At 41.9% G+C, this 20998-nt stretch overlaps 1 protein-coding gene across 5 annotated transcripts in view; it reads right to left on the bottom strand.

Annotated features, from left to right (window-relative positions):
- Positions 1-20998, bottom strand: part of MEF2A (myocyte enhancer factor 2A) — a 176794-nt gene that overhangs the window by 90703 nt on the left and 65093 nt on the right. For all 5 annotated transcript variants that reach the window (XM_029064413.2, XM_029064416.2, XM_029064415.2 and 2 more), the window contains exon 2: positions 3981-4175. In XM_029064413.2, coding sequence (XP_028920246.1) covers positions 3981-4034 — 54 coding nt within the window. In that variant the 5' untranslated portion in view covers positions 4035-4175. The remainder of the gene's footprint in view (positions 1-3980; positions 4176-20998) is intronic.

The following is a 20998-nucleotide window of genomic DNA, read 5'->3' as shown; positions in this document are numbered from 1 at the left end:
GTTTCATTTTAAACTATACTGCATTATGAAAAATGTAGAGTACACCACTGGGAATGGTTACCTGAAATGTACACCATTCATTAAGTCTCCTTCTAAATAAACACTTCTGTATGGGAAAAGCGAAAATAAAGAAGGACTTTTTTCTAACAGATCTGCACAAGAGGAGAAGTAATGACGGCTCTGGGGTAGAGCTGATCAAATCTGCTTTCCAGGTATTTTCCAAATTTTATCATATAGGCAATTTCCTACTCACACATTTTGCAAGTCCTTGATAACGAGACTCTTACCTACTACTGGTAGAAATACAGTAAGAAGTATAGCTACAAAGAAGTAGCCAAGCTGATCCTTTGAAAGTTTAAGAAACCATTTCCAAGTCCCCTAAGCAGCAGTGCCAATCTCTCAGTTAGATACGGGGACTTAGTCTGCTCAAAATGTGATGAGAATTCCCATCTGCTAAGGGAATTTGGGGACTGGAGGTTGGAAAAAGAGGGATTAGAGATGGGTGGCATCAGTGATATCAGGCCAGCATCTGCTGTGTTATGGCACTGTGGCACAGCATTGGTGCTATGCTGTGGTCACTCTGGAACTGACCTGCATGTAAAAAACCAGTCCACCTCCTTGTTTGTTGCACTCACTGCACCAGAGGGAACACAACAGCACAAATGGGACTGCACAAACTGCTCGTACCAGAATCAGTTTTTCACATGGGTTCTCGGTCCTGAAGGACACAGACGGTCAGAGCATAGGTGCCAGTTTTCAATTTGGGTGTGGAGGTATAAGGGGGCCAGGCTTCAAATGGTCAACAGGTCAGAAGGGCACCATTTTGGGTCTTTTTGGGCCTGCCTGGAAACTCTAGGGTCTTGCCAGACATCAGGAATGAGTAAAATCAGGAGTTCAGGTCAAAAAGCTGTAGGGGTAATGGCCCCAACTTGCCCCCATGGAGCAGGTTAGGAGGCTGGGCTACGCAGGAGCACAGCTTAGCCAAGAGGTGGGCTTGGAAGAAGTAAAGAGTACTAGCAGGAAGGTAGCTGAAGAAGAGAGCCAATAAGGAAGATAGAGGGAGCTGGTGGAGAGCCTTAAAGCCACGTTTAAGGAGTCTTTGCTTGCTATGGAGGGAGATGGGTAACCACAGGAGGGTTGTGAGGTGAGAGGAGCAACATTTTAGGAAAACTATCTAAGCAGCATCGTGGAATATAGATCAAAGAGGGGAGAGACAAGAAGATCAGGGAGAAGGTCGACCCAATAGCCCAAATGTAATAAGGTGAGAACCTTAATCAGCTATATGGGTGGATACGAAGGGGTGAATCAGGGAAATGTTTTTGAAAAGGGGGCTGGGGGAAGGTAATCAGCAGGCTTAAGTGTAGGTTGGAGATGAGAACAGATGATAACGATACCAAGGCTGCAAGCTTTAGTCAGAAGGAAAAAAGTGATGCCGTCAACAGAGATAGAGACTTTGAGAGGAGAGGAGCCTGTCAGAAGGATCTGGGTTCTAATCCCAGGCCCGCCACTGGTCTTTTGTGTAACTCTGGGCAAGTCACTTAACTTCTCTGTGCCTCAGTTACCTCATCTGTAAAATGGGGATTCAGACTGTGAGCCTCACTGGGGCAGGGACAGTGTCCAACCTGATGAGCTTGTATGTACCCCAGCTCTTAGTTTACTTGCTGGCATATAGTAAATGCTTAAATTCCATTTTAAGAAAAGGAAGATGAGCAGTTCAGTTTGGACATGTTGAGATTGAGATGCTCACACATCTGGAAACAAGAGGTGATGTGCAATTGAATGGTGAAGAAAAAGTCAAATCAAGAGAGGTAGATTTGATTATCTGTATATAGATGTCGGCTGAAGTTTATGGAAATGTATAAATTCCCCAAGACAGTGGTTGAGGAGAGAAAGAACAAAAGACCAGGTAAGAATCAATGGTATCTATTAAATGCTTACTATGTGGAGAGCACTGTACTAAGCGACTGAGAGAGTAAAATATAACAGAGTTGGCAGTCATGGTCCCCTGCCCAGAATGATCTTACAGGATATCCACAGTTTGGGAAAGAGCAGTGGAAAAGCATCTAGCGAAATAAAAGGAAAAGGGGCATAAAGTAAGAGAATTAGGAAGGAACTCTGGAAGGACTCCCCCTCGTCCCCCCAAAAAAAAATCCACAAGAAAAATGCAGACTTTTCTACATGTCCTTGCTCTACTCCCCAGGGCTTTCAGGACACCACAGCTCTAACCACTCCTGGCATTTTTCCGTTTTTTTAAAAAATGGTACTAGTTAAAGGTTTACTATGTGCCAGGTAGGCACTATACTGAGTGCTGAGGAAATACAAGCTAATCAGGTTGGACGCAGGTCCTGTCCCACATGGAGATCACACTCTTAATCCCCATTTTACAGAAGAGCTAACTGAGGCACAGAGAAATGAGTGAATTGCCCACGGTCTCACACAGCAGACAAGTGACAGAGCTGATATTAGAACCCAAGTGCGTCTGACTCCCAGATCTGTGCTCTATGCACTAAGTCATGCTGCTTCTCATTGCCATGTCATCTCAGGAGATAGACGGAGGAAGGAACTGCCTCCTGGGATGCTGATTTACCTGACTCTTGTCAAAACACGGGTATTTAAAACTTTTCTCCTAGAAAGTTTCTGAACCATGCACTTATTTGTGCACCTTGGGAGCTACTTTTAGCTATATATTTTGATATCAATATCATAAAGGTTGTTTCCAACCAAATATTTCTTTCTGTGCAAATATAAACAGGAAACTATCTCAGATTACTATATTTTCAATATGCAAAACCAGTTCTTTAACCAAATTTCACACAAACTGTACTTCATAAATTGAGTAGACACTTATTCCTGTCATAATGTGACACTGTAGTTGAATGAACTGTAATGAAGATTAGGAGAACCCCACTATCCTGCAGATGTGAACTGGCCAAAATGAAATCAAATGCAAGTGGTCCTGCAATAACTACTGTCTTAAAATACTAATAATAGTAATAATAATGTTATTTGTTAAGCACTTATTATGTGCAGAGCACTGTTCTAAGCACTGGGGTAGATCCAGGGTAATCAGGTTATCCCACGTGAGGCTCACAGTTAATCCCCATTTTACAGATGAGGTAACTGAGGCACAGAGAAGTGAAGTGACTTGCCCACAGTCACACAGCTGACAAGTGGCAGAGCCAGGAGTCGAACTCATGACCTCTGACTCCGAAGCCCAGGCTCTTTAATTCATTAACACTGTTTAGGGAACCAACTGTAACTTCTTCAAGTTAATAAACATATCAAATAAAGTCCAAGCATATAGTAACAGTGAGCTTTAAATACATACCATCAGTTCCTTACATAATGCTAATGAACTGATACAGTGGCAGAAAAGCACAATGCAATCTTGGCAGCACACTGTTTGAAAAAAATTTAAGCATAATGTTTTCTTTTGCATAAAACTTCTTAAGTTGCATGGGGTGATTCAGGATCAAGGTGATCATGAACTCCATCCCTGTATTATTTCACTAGTTTTAAAACCATGTTCTCCTTAGATTCTTACTGCACGTTAAAACAATGGTTGACAGCACCATTTTTTGGCTAACAGATTTTCAAGAACATGACTGTCGTAACACGATTCGCTGAATATGTTCATTAAGAATTTTACTAGAATGTCCCTATAGAACAACTAGTTTAAGTGCATTCAAGATGCCCAATATTAAGAAAAAGCTTGTTGTGGGCAGGGAATGAGGCTGCTTATTGTTGTATTCTCCCAAGCGCTTAGGACAGTGCTCAATATACAGTAAGCGCTCAATAAATACAACTGACTGGCTGAAAAAGCACAGACATCTTTATTTAGAAACAAATTCTAATTCTCTGGAATACTATGGCTTTAGGTAAGGAAGAGATAAGCATTTTTAAATGTCATGACAAAAAAGTATTCAAGGACAAAACTAATTTTCAAGATTATCTTTTTTTTTTTTTTTACTATAATTTACCTGTCGGTTCCTTTCATCCATTATCCGTGTGATCTGTATTTTCTTCCGCCCCATTTTCACGTTCTCCTTTCCCTTTTTATGATCCAAATAATGATATAATCCAGAAATGATTTATCTTCAATATTCTAATGCATTGTATGCAATTTTTTCTCTCAGCTTCCAGCCAAAAGGTAGTTGCTGATTTATTTAGAATATCTAGAAGACAAAAGGACAAAAGGATCATTACTTTTGACAGCTTCACAAATGTCCAAATAAATTATATCAATAGTCATTTTTCATAAGACTATATCTTTTCAACATATAATATCACGTTTGAGCAACTGCTATTAAATTCCTTGGTTTCGTTGGGTCATTACTAGAATTTTTAGAATCACAAGAACAAATACATAAAAGACATCACCCCCTTCCATCCTGCTCTGACCAACTAATACAGCAAGATGGAATGGCTTTATTATCTGGAATTTTTTTTTACATGCAATTAAATCCCTCCTGCTGCTATTAAGCTCATTTCCTCTTTTTCATTCACCAGTGATCACGGAGAAGAGTTAGTTCTGCCTATTCAAGACAAGATTTAAGTTCACCAAAAGCTTTATTTTATTAAAGAGCTAAATAATCCCAATTTAAATACTGGCAAATCATAAATGATTTGGATCTCTTCACATATTATCCTAACTCCCTTAGCAAGCTTAATCAACTTCCACACAGCTTCCAGCTGCCTCTCCCAACGCGAACAGCATCGAAACCTACTTTGCTGGATTGACCTCTGGCTTTCTCTTCACTCTCACATTCCCCATGTCTCCAGGCCTTACTTTTCCATCACCACCATTTATTCAGCGCTTACTGAGCACTTACTGTGTACAAAGCAATGCACTAGGCACTTGGAAGCGTATAATACATTAGGAATGTGTCTAATGTATTACACGCTTCCAAGTGCTTAGTATAATACATTAGACACATTCCTTGCCCACAATGAGCTTACAGTCCAGAGGGGGAAACAAACATTAATATAAATATAAATACAAAAACCAACACTTTCATTCATTCAATAGTATTTATTGAGCGCTTACTATGTGCAGAGCACTGTACTAAGCGCTTGGGATGAACAAGTCGGCAACAGATAGAGACAGTCCCTGCCGTTTGACGGGCTTACAGTCTAATCGGGGGAGACGGACAGACAAGAACAATGGCACTAAACAGCGTCAAGGGGAAGAATATCTCGTAAAAACAATGGCAACTAAATAGAATCAAGGCGATGTACAATTCATTAACAAAATAAATAGGGTAACGAAAATATATACAGTTGAGCGGACAAGTACAGTGCTGTGGGGATGGGAAGGGAGAGGTGGAGGAGCAGAGGGAAAAGGGGAAAATAAGGCTTTAGCTGCGGAGAGGTAAAGGGGGGATGGCAGAGGGAGTAGAAGGGGAAGAGGAGCTCAGTCTGGGAACGCCTCTTGGAGGAGGTGAATTTTAAGTAGGGTTTTGAAGAGGGAAAGAGAATCAGTTTGGCGGAGGTGAGGAGGGAGGGCGTTCCAGGACCGCGGGGGGACGTGACCCAGGGGTCGACGGCAGGATAGGCGAGACCGAGGGATGGTGAGGAGGTGGGCGGCAGAGGAGCGGAGCGTGCGGAGTGGGCGGTAGAAAGAGAGAAGGGAGGAGAGGTAGGAAGGGGCAAGGTGATGGAGAGCCTTGAAGCCTAGAGTGAGGAGTTTTTGTTTGGAGCGGAGGTCGATAGGCAACCACTGGAGTTGTTTAAGAAGGGGAGTGACATGCCCAGATCGTTTCTGCAGGAAGATGAGCCGGGCAGCGGAGTGAAGAATAGACCGGAGCGGGGCGAGAGAGGAGGAAGGGAGGTCAGAGAGAAGGCTGACACAGTAGTCTAGCCGGGATATAACGAGAGCCCGTAATAGTAAGGTAGCCGTTTGGGTGGAGAGGAAAGGGCGGATCTTGGCGATATTGTAGAGGTGAAACCGGCAGGTCTTGGTAACGGATAGGATGTGTGGGGTGAACGAGAGGGACGAGTCAAGGATGACACCGAGATTGCGGGCCTGCGGGACGGGAAGGATGGTCGTGCCATCCACGGTGATAGAGAAGTCTGGGAGAGGACTGGGTTTGGGAGGGAAGATGAGGAGCTCAGTCTTGCTCATGTTGAGTTTTAGGTGGCGGGCCGACATCCAGGTGGAGACGTCCCGGAAGCAGGAGGAGATGCGAGCCTGAAGGGAGGGGGAGAGGACAGGGGCGGAGATGTAGATCTGCGTGTCATCTGCGTAGAGATGGTAGTCAAAGTCGTGAGAGTGGATGAGTTCACCGAGGGAGTGAGTGTAAATGGAGAACAGAAGAGGGCCGAGAACTGACCCTTGAGGAACTCCAACAGTTAAAGGATGGGATGGGGAGGAGGCTCCGGCGTAGGAGACCGAGAATGATCGGCCAGAGAGGTAAGAGGAGAACCGGGAGAGGACAGAGGCCGTGAAGCCAAGGTGAGATAAGGTATGGAGGAGGAGGGGATGGTCGACAGTGTCAAAGGCGGCAGAGAGGTCAAGGAGGATCAGAATGGAGTAGGAGCCATTGGATTTGGCAAGAAGGAGGTCATGGGTGACCTTAGAGAGAGCAGTCTCGGTAGAGTGGAGGGGACGGAAGCCAGATTGGAGGGGGTCTAGGAGAGAATGGGAGTTAAGGAATTCTAGGCATCGATTGTAGACGACTCGTTCTAGGATTTTGGAAAGGAAGGGTACATCTACATCTACCCCGCACACCCCCCCCGGCCACTCTCCGCCCCGGAGGGGACCTCCGACACAATAGGCCATCAGGAAGCGGGTCGGCCGACAGCGTCCAGGCGGAGGAGGGTCTAGAGCTCTGGGCAGCCCGGGCTGCCAGGCAGGGGTAGGACCCGCTCCTCGCTGCTCCCGGCTCACGAAGGACACCCTCAGAGAGGTCGCGCCAGAGACTAAGTCCCACCAAAAAACGCGTCGCCGAAAATCTCCGCACACATTTCTGACCCTTGGTGGAAAAAAACCGCCACCTGCCTCGGCAGCGGGGACACACGACAGGTGGAGGCCGGGTCCGCGGAACGCCACCCCGGCGCCTGGGACCCGACCTGGACCCCTCAGCCGAGGGAGGGACCGGAGACGCGTCGGGGGGCGGCCCTCGCGCACCGGCCCAACCGCCCCAGCGGGTCCTTCGAGCGGGCAAGGCCATGAAGCGACTAGGTCCCGCGGTGGAGAGAGGTGGGGCGGCGGGGACAGTGGTGGTGGACTTTGGAAAGGAAGGAACACCAACGCCATCCTCCACGACTCTTAGAACTGCAACCTTCGCATTAACCTCAACTCTACCCTCTCTTTCAATCCCACCTATTAAGTCTTTTGCCAAAACCTATAGAGTTTTCCTTCACAACATCTCCAAGATCCACCCCCTTCCCCTTTGTCCAAATAGTCACCACACTGAAGAAAGCATCTGCAATAGCTTGGTTTGACTACTGCATCAGTCTCCTCACTTATCTTTCTGAATTCAGGCTCTCCCCTTCCTAGCCCACACTTTTCTCTGCTGTCCTAATCATTTTTCTATTAAAAAAACCCAAAACATTCTGTACAAGTCTCCCCACTCCTGGAATGGCTATCCATTTTTCTATGCATTAAGCAGAAACTCCAGCCCATTGGCTTTAAGGCCCTCACCAGCTCTCTCCTTCCTACTTACCCACGCTCTCTTCTCCCAGTAAAGCCCAGCTCACACTCTTCATTCTTCTCAAATTAATCTACTCGCTGTCCTTCATTCTGGTCTCTCCAACCACTAACCTCTTGCTCACACCCTTGCACCCTGGCTGAAACTCCCTCCCCTTACATATGTGACAGTCCATAGCTGTCCCCATCTTCAGATCCCTTCTGAAATCCTATCTCGTCTAGGAGGTCTTTTCCGATTAATTTCTAATCTCCCCAGTTTATATCCTCCCACTGCCACTTTATCACTTCTGCATCACCTAATCACTTAAGTACTCGCAAACTTTGCAGCATCTAGGTTCTCAAAACTTACATACTCCATTAGTTAAGCACTAATCTGGGTACACAACCCCCTTTTCTTCTTCCTGTATTCTGTCGGCTGTGTGACTGTGGGCAAGTCACTTAACTTCTCTGTGCCTCAGTTCCCTCATCTGTAAAAATGGGGATTAAGACTGTGAGCCCCACGTGGGACAACCTGATTCCCCTATGTCTACCCCAGCGCTTAGAACAGTGCTCGGCACATAGTAAGCGCTTAACAAATACCAACATTATTATTATTATTATTTTAGTGTTTATCTCCCCTTTTATACTAAAAACCATGTGACAGAAGGGACTTCGTCTACTAATACTACTGCATCAGCCTCCTTTCTGATCGCCCATCCTCCTGTCTCTCCCTGCTTCAGTTTATACTTCACTCTGCTGCCTGGATTATCTTTCTCCAGAAACGCTCTGGGCATGTCACTCCCCTCCTCAAAAATCCCCAGTGGTTGTCCATCAACCTTCACATGAAGCAAAAACTCCTCACTATTGGCTTCAAAGCTCTCCATCACCTTGCCCCATCCTACCTCACCTCCCTTCTCTCCGTCTACAGCCCGAGCTGCACACTCCGCTCCTCCGCCGCTAACCTCTTTACTGTGCCTCATTCTCGCCTATCCCGTCATCGACCCCGGCCCACATCCTAGCTCGGGCCTGGAATGCCCTCCCTCCTCAAATCTGCCAAACTAGCTCTCTTCCCTTCTTCAATACCCTACAGAGCTCACCTTCTCCAGGAGGCCTTCCCAGACTGAGCCCCCCTTTTTCCTCTGCTCCTACTCCCCTCCCCATCACCCCTACTCCCTCCCTCTGCTCTACCCCCTTCCCCTCCCCACAGCACTTGTGTATATGTGTACATATTTATTAATCTATTTTATTAATGTGTATAGATCTATAATTCTATTTATCTATTTTGATGGTATTGATGCCCATCTACTTGTTTTGTTTTGCTGTCTGTTTCCCCCTTCTAGACTGTAAGTCTGTTGTTGGGTAGGGATTGCCACTATCTGTTGCCGAACTGTACTTTCCAAGCACTTAGTACAGTGCTCTGCACATGTAAGCACTCAAGAAATACAACTGAATAATTCTATTGTAGTCTCCCAAGCATTCCCAAGCACTGAGAAGTAACAGCGCCCAGTGGAAAGAGCATGGGCCTGGGAGTCTGATGGATCTGGATTTTAATCCAGGGTCTGCCAACTGCTTGTTGTGTGACCCTGGGCAAGACACTTAACTTCTCTATGACTCAGTTTCCTCCACTGAAGAATGGGGATACCTGTCCTCCCTCCTACTTGGACTGTGAGCCCTACATGCGACAGGGACCTGTCATCTAATAAGCACTTAAAATAATAAGCACTATTATAATAAGCACTTAAAATACTCAAATACCACTTAAAAAGCAGTCAGTATAGTACCCTGCCCACAGGATACAATTATTTAGTTTAAGGTTGTCCTGCCAATGTTGGGAAATAGATGTGACCACCTTTAAAAGTCCTTTCCAGATCGAAAACTCTCTCAAGTCAGGCTGCTGAAGTTCAGCCAAGAGAAACATCAGATGTATTCTGGGGCTTCGGGCCAAAGATGAGCATACATCGGCTCAGACCAGGCCCCTGCTTCAATACACTCCGAGCTCTACCAGAGAGACTTTGCACTGACAAGAGCAAAGTCAGTATGAAGATTTTTAATAGACTAATATTCTATCTGCACTTCATTCAGAACTCTTAATTCTATTTAGGAGAGTTGGGTTTTATATGTTCTTAGAGGATCTATTAGAAATTAATTTTTGGCAAATCTACTCCAGTACCAGCTAGAATTTTCTCTACCAATAGTATTCAGCATGCAATCTGGCAACTTAGTTTGCCAAATAATATTGTGCTATGGTCCTTTTGCAGACACCACAACAGTTTTGTGGTTGTTCCATTTCAAAATTAGCCTATAATGATAGGTGATTTTAAGTGGAAAGATCTAAACAAATACGAATTTAATAAAATAGTAAAAACCTCTGTGAACACTTATTATTAGGTTACTTTTATGCAAAATTATTGGATGGCTATATATGATCACTAATATTTGTTAATCTTTAGTTAATTCAATGCCCCCGTTTCTTCCTCCTGAGAAATGTAGGCATTTAATATGGTATAAATTCAGCCACACCCCTTCTTCCTCAGGGATACTTAGTCACACAAGAAAGGGAAAAGAATTATAACTTCAAAATTAGTTTTTTTTGGTAACAAGAAGAGACAGACTATTAAGATGTTTTGCTAAAGAGGAAAGAAATACCGCAACATACTCATTCTAGTTGCAATGTCTCAACAACATTGATACTTATTACAAATTGAACATTTCAAGGTCAATTTTAAAATACATATACAATAGAATATGGGAGATATGCTACTCAAAAATGAAAATACTATGCTAATAGAGAAGTACAATCTAAATTTAAAGTGCTTTCTTATAATTGTGCATATTCTTAAAAAGAATTCTAAGCCCATCTGTTTCCAGGGCCTTCCATTTAGAAATATAATTTGATATTTTCCCAGAAGGACTACATTTCACAAGTACATATACTCTGATGAATAGCTGAGAAATTCTCAGGGTTATACTCACTAAAGTAACTTGCAAGTTTTCACACATCTACTAACAAGCCAATTATCAGCCCTGTACATTTACGGTTTGTAAAATTTGTGTTGAGCTTATAAAAGCGGGAGAAAGGGTTAAGAACCCAGACATGTGTATCTTTCACAGACGGTATTATCAGATACATATAAAATTCATATTCATTCTCAAAATGATAGATATTCAAAAGCACAGGGTCTTATTTTGTTATTCCCGGGGGGAAAAGATAGAGCAAAGCAATTTTATAACGTACAGGTTACATTCTTTTGCCCTTCATTCTGCGTCACATATGCACTTGGATCTGTACCCCTTAAGCTCTTGATATTCACCCCACACCAGCTCCACAGCATCCACGTACATTTCCTTACACTCTGCCATTACCCCTATCTGTAATTTATTTTAATGCCTGTCTCTCCTTCTAGACTGTAAGCTCCTTGTGGGCAAGCTAATGCATCTATCAACTCTTCTGCACTGTACCCTCCCAAGTGCCTAGTACAGTGCTCAAAAAATAACACTGATTGGCTGATCGTCTTGAAACTCAGCTTGGCGTGTCTTCCCCTCTCCTCTAAACCTTCCCCAAATTGCCTGTCACAGTCCTTTAATTCAAAACTCCTCATCACTATCCTTACGATGCTCCGCATTACTTATCGGCTCTCCTCTCCCCCTCATTCATCTGTTTGCACATTTTGCTCCTCTCAAGACCATCTCCTGGCCATACTTTAATAATAATAATAATAATACTTGTAAAGAATTTTCTAAATGTCAAGCACTATACTCAATACTGGGTGGAATCAATATAATCCAGTTGGATACAGTCCCAGTCCCACATGGGGCTCATGGCCTAAGTGGGAGGGAAAACAGGTATTTAACTCCCATTTTACAGATGAGGGAACTAATGCACAGGAAAGTTAAGTGACTTGCCCAAGGTCACAGCAGGTAAATGGCAGGGTGGGGATTAAAACCCAGACTGACTCCCAAGCCAGTGCTCTTTCCATTAGGCCACACTGCTACTCTGTTCTCATCCTGCCTCCAATCCTTGCTCAATTAGGAAAGCATTCTGAAGGAGATGGGTATTTGTTAAGATGGGTATTTGAGATGGGCATTCAAAAGGGCTTTGGGTCTAACAAGGTAGACTTTTTTTGTTGGAAGAATGTTCCCTAAATACTAAAAGCATTTTAGCAGAAGCATAAAATGAAAAAAATGCACTGTGGAAGAACTGAGATCATATAGAAAATTATGTATATTTGAACTTGGGACATCACAGTACCAATTTTAAATTATACACCCTTTAATATGCATTGCACATTAGTTTGGACACTAGAAATGAAATAGAAAATTCTCAAAAGAAAAAAAAATCCAAAGGCTATCAAAATATTCAGTATAACAACCTTACTAAACACAGATACACTTGATAAGTCTTCTGAAACGGACTTTTACGTGTTCTGAGCTGACTGTCAAAATATTTAAATCACATGTCGAAAATGGTGCAACTCTGTCACCCGATGTCTCAATTAATCAGAAGAGACAGCAAGAGGTGATTAGTCATAGACTCACTCTATAATTCTCCCCTCTACACCAAGGATACAATCTTGACATTTGATGCTAATGCAGCTTACAGAGGCAAGGCAGTCCCGGCATCTTTTAGGAGAATATGTCATTTCATATTTCTTTGGCATAAAAATAATAGAATATCATGAGAAGATACAGATTGTACTAAATAACACCCTCCCTCCCTCCCTCCCTCCTCACCTCCGCCAAACTGATTCTCTTTCCCTCTTCAAAACCTTACTTAAAAATCACCTCCTCCAAGAGGCCTTCCCAGACTGAGCTCCTCTTCCCCCTCTACTCCCTCTGCCATCCCCCCTTTACCTCTCCGCAGCTAAAGCCTCATTTTCCCCTTTTCCCTCTGCTCCTCCACCTCTCCCTTCCCATCCCCACAGCACTGTACTTGTCCGCTCAACTGTATATATGTTCGTTACCCTATTTATTTTGTTAATGAATTGTACATCGCCTTGATTCTATTTAGTTGCCATTGTTTTTACGAGATATTCTTCCCCTTGACGCTGTTTAGTGCCATTGTTCTTGTCTGTCCGTCTCCCCCGATTAGACTGTAAGCCCGTCAAACGGCAGGGACTGTCTCTATCTGTTGCCGACTTGTTCATCCCAAGCGCTTAGTACAGTGCTCTGCACATAGTAAGCGCTCAATAAATACTATTGAATGAATGAATGAATAACAAGGCAATCGGTATTTGCACAAAAGAGCACTAAAATTTGACAATAGTTAAAGGAAAATTAAAATATTCAATTGTTGAAAACTAAAATGTACATTTATAAAAAATGAATTCAATACATTCTATTGAAAAATTAATTGCACTGTAGTTTTACAAACACAGCATACAAAAACCTTGCTAATTTATATTAAGCCTGCAATCTTATGAAAAACAAATTATGATGTTAAGGTAAATAGATTTTATTGAATCGTGCCTAGAGAAGGCTGCAATGCACTTTACATTAGGCCTACTCTTGGGATAGTGAGGAAACATCTATTTTCTATAGTCACATAAAACTTCTGAAATTGAACTAAATGAAAATAAATATAATCTGACAAAATAATAATCAAACTATTTCAAAGAAACAGAATTTAGTCCAAGAAATCTATCCATCCATGGTATTACTGAATGTTTTCTGTGTGCATAGCACATGGGAGAGTGTAACACAATTAGTAGGCATGATCTTACTCTGTAGTGGGGAATATGAAATAATGAACGGATTAATAAAAGCACCATTTTGCAATTCACTAAATAGCTAAAACAAAAAAACACACTGAAAGGGAAATATTTAGGATAAGGTTTTGTTTGGAGTTTGGGGGAAGCAAGAAAAGACTTTTCCAACTATCTGAAAGAGTATTATTATTATTATGATGATGGGGTATTTGTTCAGCGCTTCCTACATGACAAGCCCTGTTCTAAGTGCTGGGGTAGATACACATTAATCAGGTTGGACACAGTGCATATCTCACATGGGGCTCACAGCTTTAATCCCCATTTTACAGATGTGGCAACAGACACAGAAGTGAAGTGACTTGCCCAAGCTCATATAGCAGACAAGTGTCAGAGCCAGGATTAGAATCCAGGTCCACTAACTCCCAGGACCATGTTCTTTCCAATAGGCCACAATGCTTCTCCCTTATCGAGTGTTGTGGCAGAACATGGTGCTGCATGTTTTAAGCAGCAGGGGAAGGAGTTTTTGGATACAGAATCAGGAATATCAAATGGTAGGGATGATTTTTAAAAGTTGCAACAGGAAAGGAAGACAGCCAGGCATAAGGGAATCAGTCATGGAAAGCCATGATACCAAACTGTCAAGAGTTGTTCTTTGACAGTCTGTGTGGAGTCACTGGAGATACTGGAGAAAGTCCTCTACTTAACATTTCAGAAAAATGACTTGCATAACAATAGAATCAACTCTTCTCACCTCTTCCACCTAGAACCCTTTCCTCATATTCTTCCTTCTTCCTGGACTTTCCTTCCCCTTCAAACCCATCAGACCATTTTATGGCTTTCCCATTATAAAACCTCAGCTACTTCAGGAGGCTTTCCTTGGTTCAGTTTTATTTTTCCCAGATCACATCCACGCAACTCCTACAGGGGCACTTGGGCATTCACAACCACCCAGAGCACTTCTATGCATATCGACTTACACACTCCCCTATTTGTCTTTCTATTCCTCCTCCTTACAGTAGGGAGTGTAAAGTAAAAACAAGGGGGCAGGTCATAAAACATTACTGAAGAAGAACCTCACCAGGATTTCAGATCCAAACTGAAAATGGGATATAAATAAAAGAGTAGTTGAAAACTGCAAATCCTGGGACAAAGAGAATGGTGGCCTGGTTGACAGCACATGGGAAAGACAGGTAAGGGAAATGTATTAAAATGAAAGAAAAGGAATTCGGGTTTAGGCTAAGTTTCAAGTGTCAGTGAGTCTCCTAAATTGGTGTAGCCTAAAAGCAGAGGTAAAGTCAAGACTGAAAAGCAAGTGAAAGGGCAGGGATGGAAATGCAGATTGAGGAGTCATGCACATAGAAGAGGTAACTGAAACCACGGGAGTTGCTTAACTACCCATAAGAATGTATATAAAATGAAAAGCGTAATGGGTCCAGAACTGGCCTCTGAGGGACTCCCTCAGCAAAACCTGATTAGAGGAAGGAGGGCCAGCGGAGGAAACTTAGAACAGTTACAGCAGTAACTGGAAACTCATGCCTGGAGAGCATTTATAGGAGTAGAAGGCAGTCACCTCTGTTGAAATCAGTAGACATGTCAAGGACTCGAACAAAGAACAGACCAAAAATGACCGGGCCATGTGAACTGAAGAACCCCGAACTAAAAAAGGCAGTGGCAGAGAACAATGGAGAGCAGGGCTAACCGCGGGGTTGCGGGGGAGACAGGGAGGATTGGTGGTAAGAGACTGTGGTAAGCAAGAGATAACCAGGGTGGAGGTGAGAGTAGGGCTGGATACTGCACTCCTCAGTGGCCCAAGCCCACATTGCGGGGGGAGCCCCCGGCATCGGAAGGACCGAGGCGGCAGAATGGCTGAAGCAGCAGCACGCTACAGCGCATTGTGGTAAATAAGTAACAGAGCATACTTTACCTAGGTTTTAACTATGAAAACCACCCAACAAGTGAAAAAGAGTCACAATTTGGCCACCCCTGGAACAGACCTTTACATGGGCTGAGAGAGGTCACTGGAAACCTTCCTAAAACCAGTCAGCCTCAGGAGCCCGAAGAGGGTGCAATCTAAATGGTATGGGGCCTAGATGCCAGTTAGAACCAGAGAGGTACTGTGAGAATGCAGCCTGTTCAAGGCTAGGACAGGAATGGGAGGAGGGAGTTGAGGTGATAGGTGATGAACATGACTGGCTCAAGAGATGGCTGGTTCAAACACATCCAAGTCTATCGTACTGAAGACAGATGAAGAGGAATCAAAAGTTAAATGTTGAAGCACTGCATTTTCAAGCAATGAAGTGTGCGCCCTACTCCAGGGAACAAGGAAAGGAAGAGAAAATGGACGTGGCAGCAGGAGGAAAGGATGGAGGGCCTTTGGGTGCACTCGTTGCTGCCTGTGAAATAGTTTGAACGATCTTCAATAGTTAAAGGGAGTTAATGATTGGCAAGAATGAGACTGAAGGCTTCAGGACAGAGCTGAAGGCACTAATAACCTGTACGGCCTTGGGCTCAGTAGTCAACAAGTGAGAAAAAAATCGGTACTATTTGGCTTGTCAAAGGTTAGACATGTTAAATTAAAGAGGAAAGTGGGTGAGAGGGAAACAAAACTCTGCTTGCCTGGTGCAAAGGCACACGCCAATGAGACTAAGATGGAAAAATGGTAAACAGGTACAAAGTGGCTCTGACAAGAAATTTAAATGTTACCACAGTACTAAGAAAGCACATAGGAAGCATGCAAAGTGTGGGGAGGAACAACATACCATAACAGAAGTACAGAGCAAGAAAAATCTATTTGGCGGTGTGCAATTTTATTCATTACTGAAATGTAAGGAAAGTTTTGCCTTATCTGAAATGTGAACTAAAATTTCAGTTAGAAGAGAGACAACCATAACATTTTGTCTTTTGCTCTTCCCAAGCATGAAATGGCACAAGTAGCTACAAGTCCAGTGGGCACCAATTCTAAGAAAAATGAAAGACTTTAATCTTGTAACAGACGGATGAAACAAAAACGTAGAACTCACAAAGTGACTAGTTTGGAAAGCTACATGTTGCACAGACGTAGCTTAAGAGGGTTTTGCAGGAATACTTATTTCAATGATCTTACATTTGATAAAATGCTTACAAATACTTGCCATATGGTTTGTACTTTTTTATTTACCAATTGTGCCAGATATTGCCAGAACTATATTAAAACTCTCAGGATATGGTCTTCCTGAAAATAAATAGCTTTAGTTCAACAAAAAATAATTTCCTCTGAACTATTTCTATTATCAATTTGCCAAATAATGCTCAAAGGACAAAGGCGACTAAGAGCAGGGAGAATGTGTTGAAGGTTCTCAGATCTCCTAGCAACACAAGAGGAAGCTAATCTTTCGATTAATATTTCTGTCTTAAAAGCATTCAGAAAATAACTTGGAAATAATTGCAAATTAAAGGAGATGACTAATATGCTGATTTGTCACAATGCTCTTTTAGGATATAGAAGATACACCGGTATGAGCAGTTTTATGTTGGCTTAAATCACTAGTCAAAATAATTACCCATTGGAGATTTTCTCTCTCCTGGGTTCAACTGTTTTTAGTTTCATTTAGTTTGGCGGCATCTGAAGCTAGAGATACACAAATATATAGCTGACTTTATACAAAGATGATACCACTAATAATAGCACTGCTCCCGTGTGTATGAGTGCCCTTGAGAGATGACCCTTCCCACGATGTGTCTGTAGAAAATAGGGAGGGAATCATGCCACTTGCTTTCTGAAACGAGCCTCTGGTGGGTCAACTATCAATAAACTCCCTTGGTGACTGCCACAAACAACTTTTGTGAAGGTTCTGAAATGCAACCTCATTGTGAAGAGGGAACGAGTCTACCAACTCTTGTTTTATTGTACTTCCCCAAGTGTTTAGCATAGTGCTCTGCACACAGTAAATGCTCAAAAAATGATTGTTTGACTGCAGCTCTAAGTAAGGCTGCTCAGAAACACAGTCAATGAATGGTACTGCTGTCTCTCCCCTAGCAAGAGGCCTGAATGAGACTGCCTCTGTTTCGTGGGGCTTTATTTTAGAGTTGGGAGGTAGAGAGAGTATTAATATAGAGTATTAATATTTTGTACAAAAGGAACAAACATATAGGATATATACTCAAGGTGTTTACTGCAAAAGCGTTGCTGGGTTGCTCTTATCCAACCACTCATTCTCAGCAGTTCCCACTTTGACCAGCATGTTAATCAATAATTATCATCATCACCATCACCATTATTTATTGAGCTCTATGCACACAGCACATACTTAAGTGCTCAGAAGAGTACAACACAAAAGGTTGGCAGACACGTTTTCCACCCACTACGAGCTTACAGTATAGAGAGGAGCTTCAGTCAATCCATTAATGTTATTTATGGAGCACTTACTGTGTGCAGAGCAGTGTATTAAGCAGTTGGGAGAGTACAGTACAATAGCTGGTAGTAAAGATGATCCCTGCCCCCACGGAGCTTACAGTCCATAGGCCGAGACAGTAAAACAGGTTACAGGGCAAGATGGCCAAGAAGGATGGGGAGTGCAGTCCTGAAGTCTCAGAACAGAAGTTTTCAATCAATAGTATTTATTGACTGCTTACTGTGTGCAGGGCACTGTACTAAGCACTTGGGACAGCACAATATAACAGAGTTGGTAGGCACGTTCTCTGCCTGCAACTAGTTAAGAGATCTCATCGTCAGCTGGATCTGCTGTTCTCTTACCCATTTTATAAGCTATTTCTGAGCATGACAATCAAGGATGTTTTAGTAAGTTGTTTGGCAATGGGTATTTTTTGCTTTATTGAGAATTAGTGCAAAACAAAAGTGAAGAACCTCATCAACATCATTTAAGTGACTACTCTGTATGGAGCCCTGGGCTATTCCCTTGGAAACATACAATAAAAGATGTTTATACTCTTATAACAGACAAAAACAAAACAAAAAGAAAAAATATATATACCAAATTCAAAAAACCTTAATGTTGGACCCTGAAGATATAAATTTTTGCAAGTGCTAGAACTCTGTTCACTGATAAGCCTAAATTTAAAGGAAAATAGTAATTTTTTAAGATTTTAATATAACTCAGGACTATTTCAGGGGCATTTAGTTTGTTTAAACTTTTCACTTCTGTCTTTTAGAAATTTTAACGAGGTGCTAGCAAGTTTGAGACAATACATCTTTGACTTCTAAATATCTGGAATGAGAAAACTTGCAATTTTATGAAACAGAATAATCCACTGAAAGCATGATTTGGAGGTTTTCAGAGAGAAATGACTTCTCTACATCTTCCCCAGAACATTGAAGGAACAAGAAGCAGCCAGAACTTGTACAGCCAGTTCCAGTGGCTTTTGCAATTCCTCCAAAAGCTCCAGTACTTCCAGGAAAAGGGTGGGGAATTCATCACCCAATAATATTTATTAAGCACCTGCTGTGTGTGACCCTTGTAATAAGCTCTTGGTAGAGTAAAACATGCAAACGGCCTGGTCCCAGCCATTAGTGGACACACAATTGATCAGAATCAGCACAAATTCTAGATTGTGAGCCCACCTAGGAACCAGGTTTGTGACCCATTCCTACTTCTTTACCTTCTCCTAGAGCTTAGTGGTCGGTCAGTCAATCATATTGAGTGTTTACTGTGTGCAGATCACTGTACTAGGTGCTTGTGAGAGTACAATACAACAATAAACAGACACAGTCCATGCCCACAATGAGCTTATAGTCTACAGGGGGAGACAGACATTATCAAACAGCAATTTGATACACAAAAACGATGAAATGATCAATTCCATTTCAAATGTTAACTTAAGTTCCTTTTGATACAAACAGATGACATCAAAGGTCACACATGGTCAAAGACATCCTGGTATTGATAGGAGCACAGTGCTTTGCTCACTGTAAGTGCTTAATAAGAATTATTATTAATATTTATTGAGCACTTAGTGTGTGCAAAGCACTGTACTAAGCACTTGAAAGAGTACAAGATAACATCAAACTCATTCCCCGCCCATAAACTACTAGATAAAGCTAATTAAATATTTAAAACTGTAACCACTTTACCAGTGGTATATGATAAAACTATAGTGATAAGCCATTTATCTAAAATAGTTTCAAATTAGTTCAAATAATTAAAAATTCACAATATTTGATTTGGCGATCTTAGGCAGATGTTCAAATCTATTTGATGACCCAAACTTTTTTCACCAATTATATAAAATTGTTTCAAATATATAGTGGTTTGAATCACTGTGTGTCAGACTCCTGCTTTCAAAAGCAACAATTTTTAAGAAAACATTAAAGACCAAAAAACTAACATCTAGGGGAAAAAAAATGATAGGCAAGTGCACCAAACTGAGGCATCTTCACAGAGGCAATTAAGTTTTGATTTCATTCAAACTTAATAGGTAGCTAGAATAAAAAATAAAACATTCAAAAAAATCTCTACCAACAAGGCTACTTTTAAAGCCACACAGTGGCTCACCACATCAATTTACATACAGGATGCAACCAGAATCTTGCAATGCGAAGTCTTTTTAAGTATGTGAGAGCATGTCAACATTAATAGACATAATTAGATTTATTAGCCATATGTATTTGTCTTATTTCTGCTTCAAAGTGGACTCTTACGCCTTTATTTTTGAAGGGCTAAAAATACAATTTTAGGATTTGCATGCAGCAAAGGTGTTATAAAAACACAAAAATCAATGGTCTCTCTTGAGAACTTACTGTGTTTAGAACACTACACAAAGGACTTACCGTTATGCTGTCACAAAAACTTTACCTTCAGCTCAATACTTTCACGAAACACATTAACCGACTTCAATATGTATATTCTACCACATTCTAACAAATACAGATACATTTAAATCTCCAAAGAAATGTTCTCTCAAATTTAAGAAGAAATGGCTCTTCTTCAATCTAGATAATGGCATTTATTAAGCGCTCTCTATCTGCAAGGCATTGCACTAAGCGCTTGGGAGAGTATAACAGAGTTAGCAGACATGTTTCCTGCCCACGATGAGTTTACAGACTAAATAAATCCTGCACCTTAAATTAGTCATATCTAAAATAAGCATAAATACCTTTTCTTTAATCACTTCTCACCAGCAAAAGTTGGCCATCAAAAAGGCATTCGCTTTAGGCAACACGACTTGGGTAGAGGTCTTGACTGCACATTCTCCCACAGAGTTTAAACCCCACACCCACCCACATTCGGTTTCCTGTTGTCATTACAATAAATCACATGCATTTAATGTCCAATGGGAGAAAAAATTAAATAAAACCAGCTCCCTCATTTACCATTCACCAGAAAATGTAAAGAATACAGACTAGTAACCCCCACCTTCCGTGTACACCTTGACTTGCTCCCTTTGCTCTTCCCCCCAACCTCCCCGCCCCATAGCACTTATGTGCTATTTATGAATATATCTATAATTCTATTTATACTGAATGCCTGTTTACTTGTTTTGATTTCTGCCTTCTCCTTTCTAGACTGTAAGCCCAGCGAGGACCGGAACTGTTTCTCTTTATTGTTGAACTGTATATTCCAAGCACTTAGTGCAGTGTTCTGCACAAAGTAAGTGATCAATAAATACAACTGAATGAATGAATAAATTTTTATAGTCTTTCTGGATACTAACTATAACCTCATCATTC

The sequence above is a fragment of the Ornithorhynchus anatinus genome, chromosome 5 (genome assembly GCF_004115215.2).
Source record: "Ornithorhynchus anatinus isolate Pmale09 chromosome 5, mOrnAna1.pri.v4, whole genome shotgun sequence".
Classification (NCBI taxonomy): Eukaryota; Metazoa; Chordata; class Mammalia; order Monotremata; family Ornithorhynchidae; genus Ornithorhynchus; species Ornithorhynchus anatinus.
Note: the sequence above shows the minus strand (reverse complement) of the source record. Positions and strands in the feature narration are given on the sequence as shown.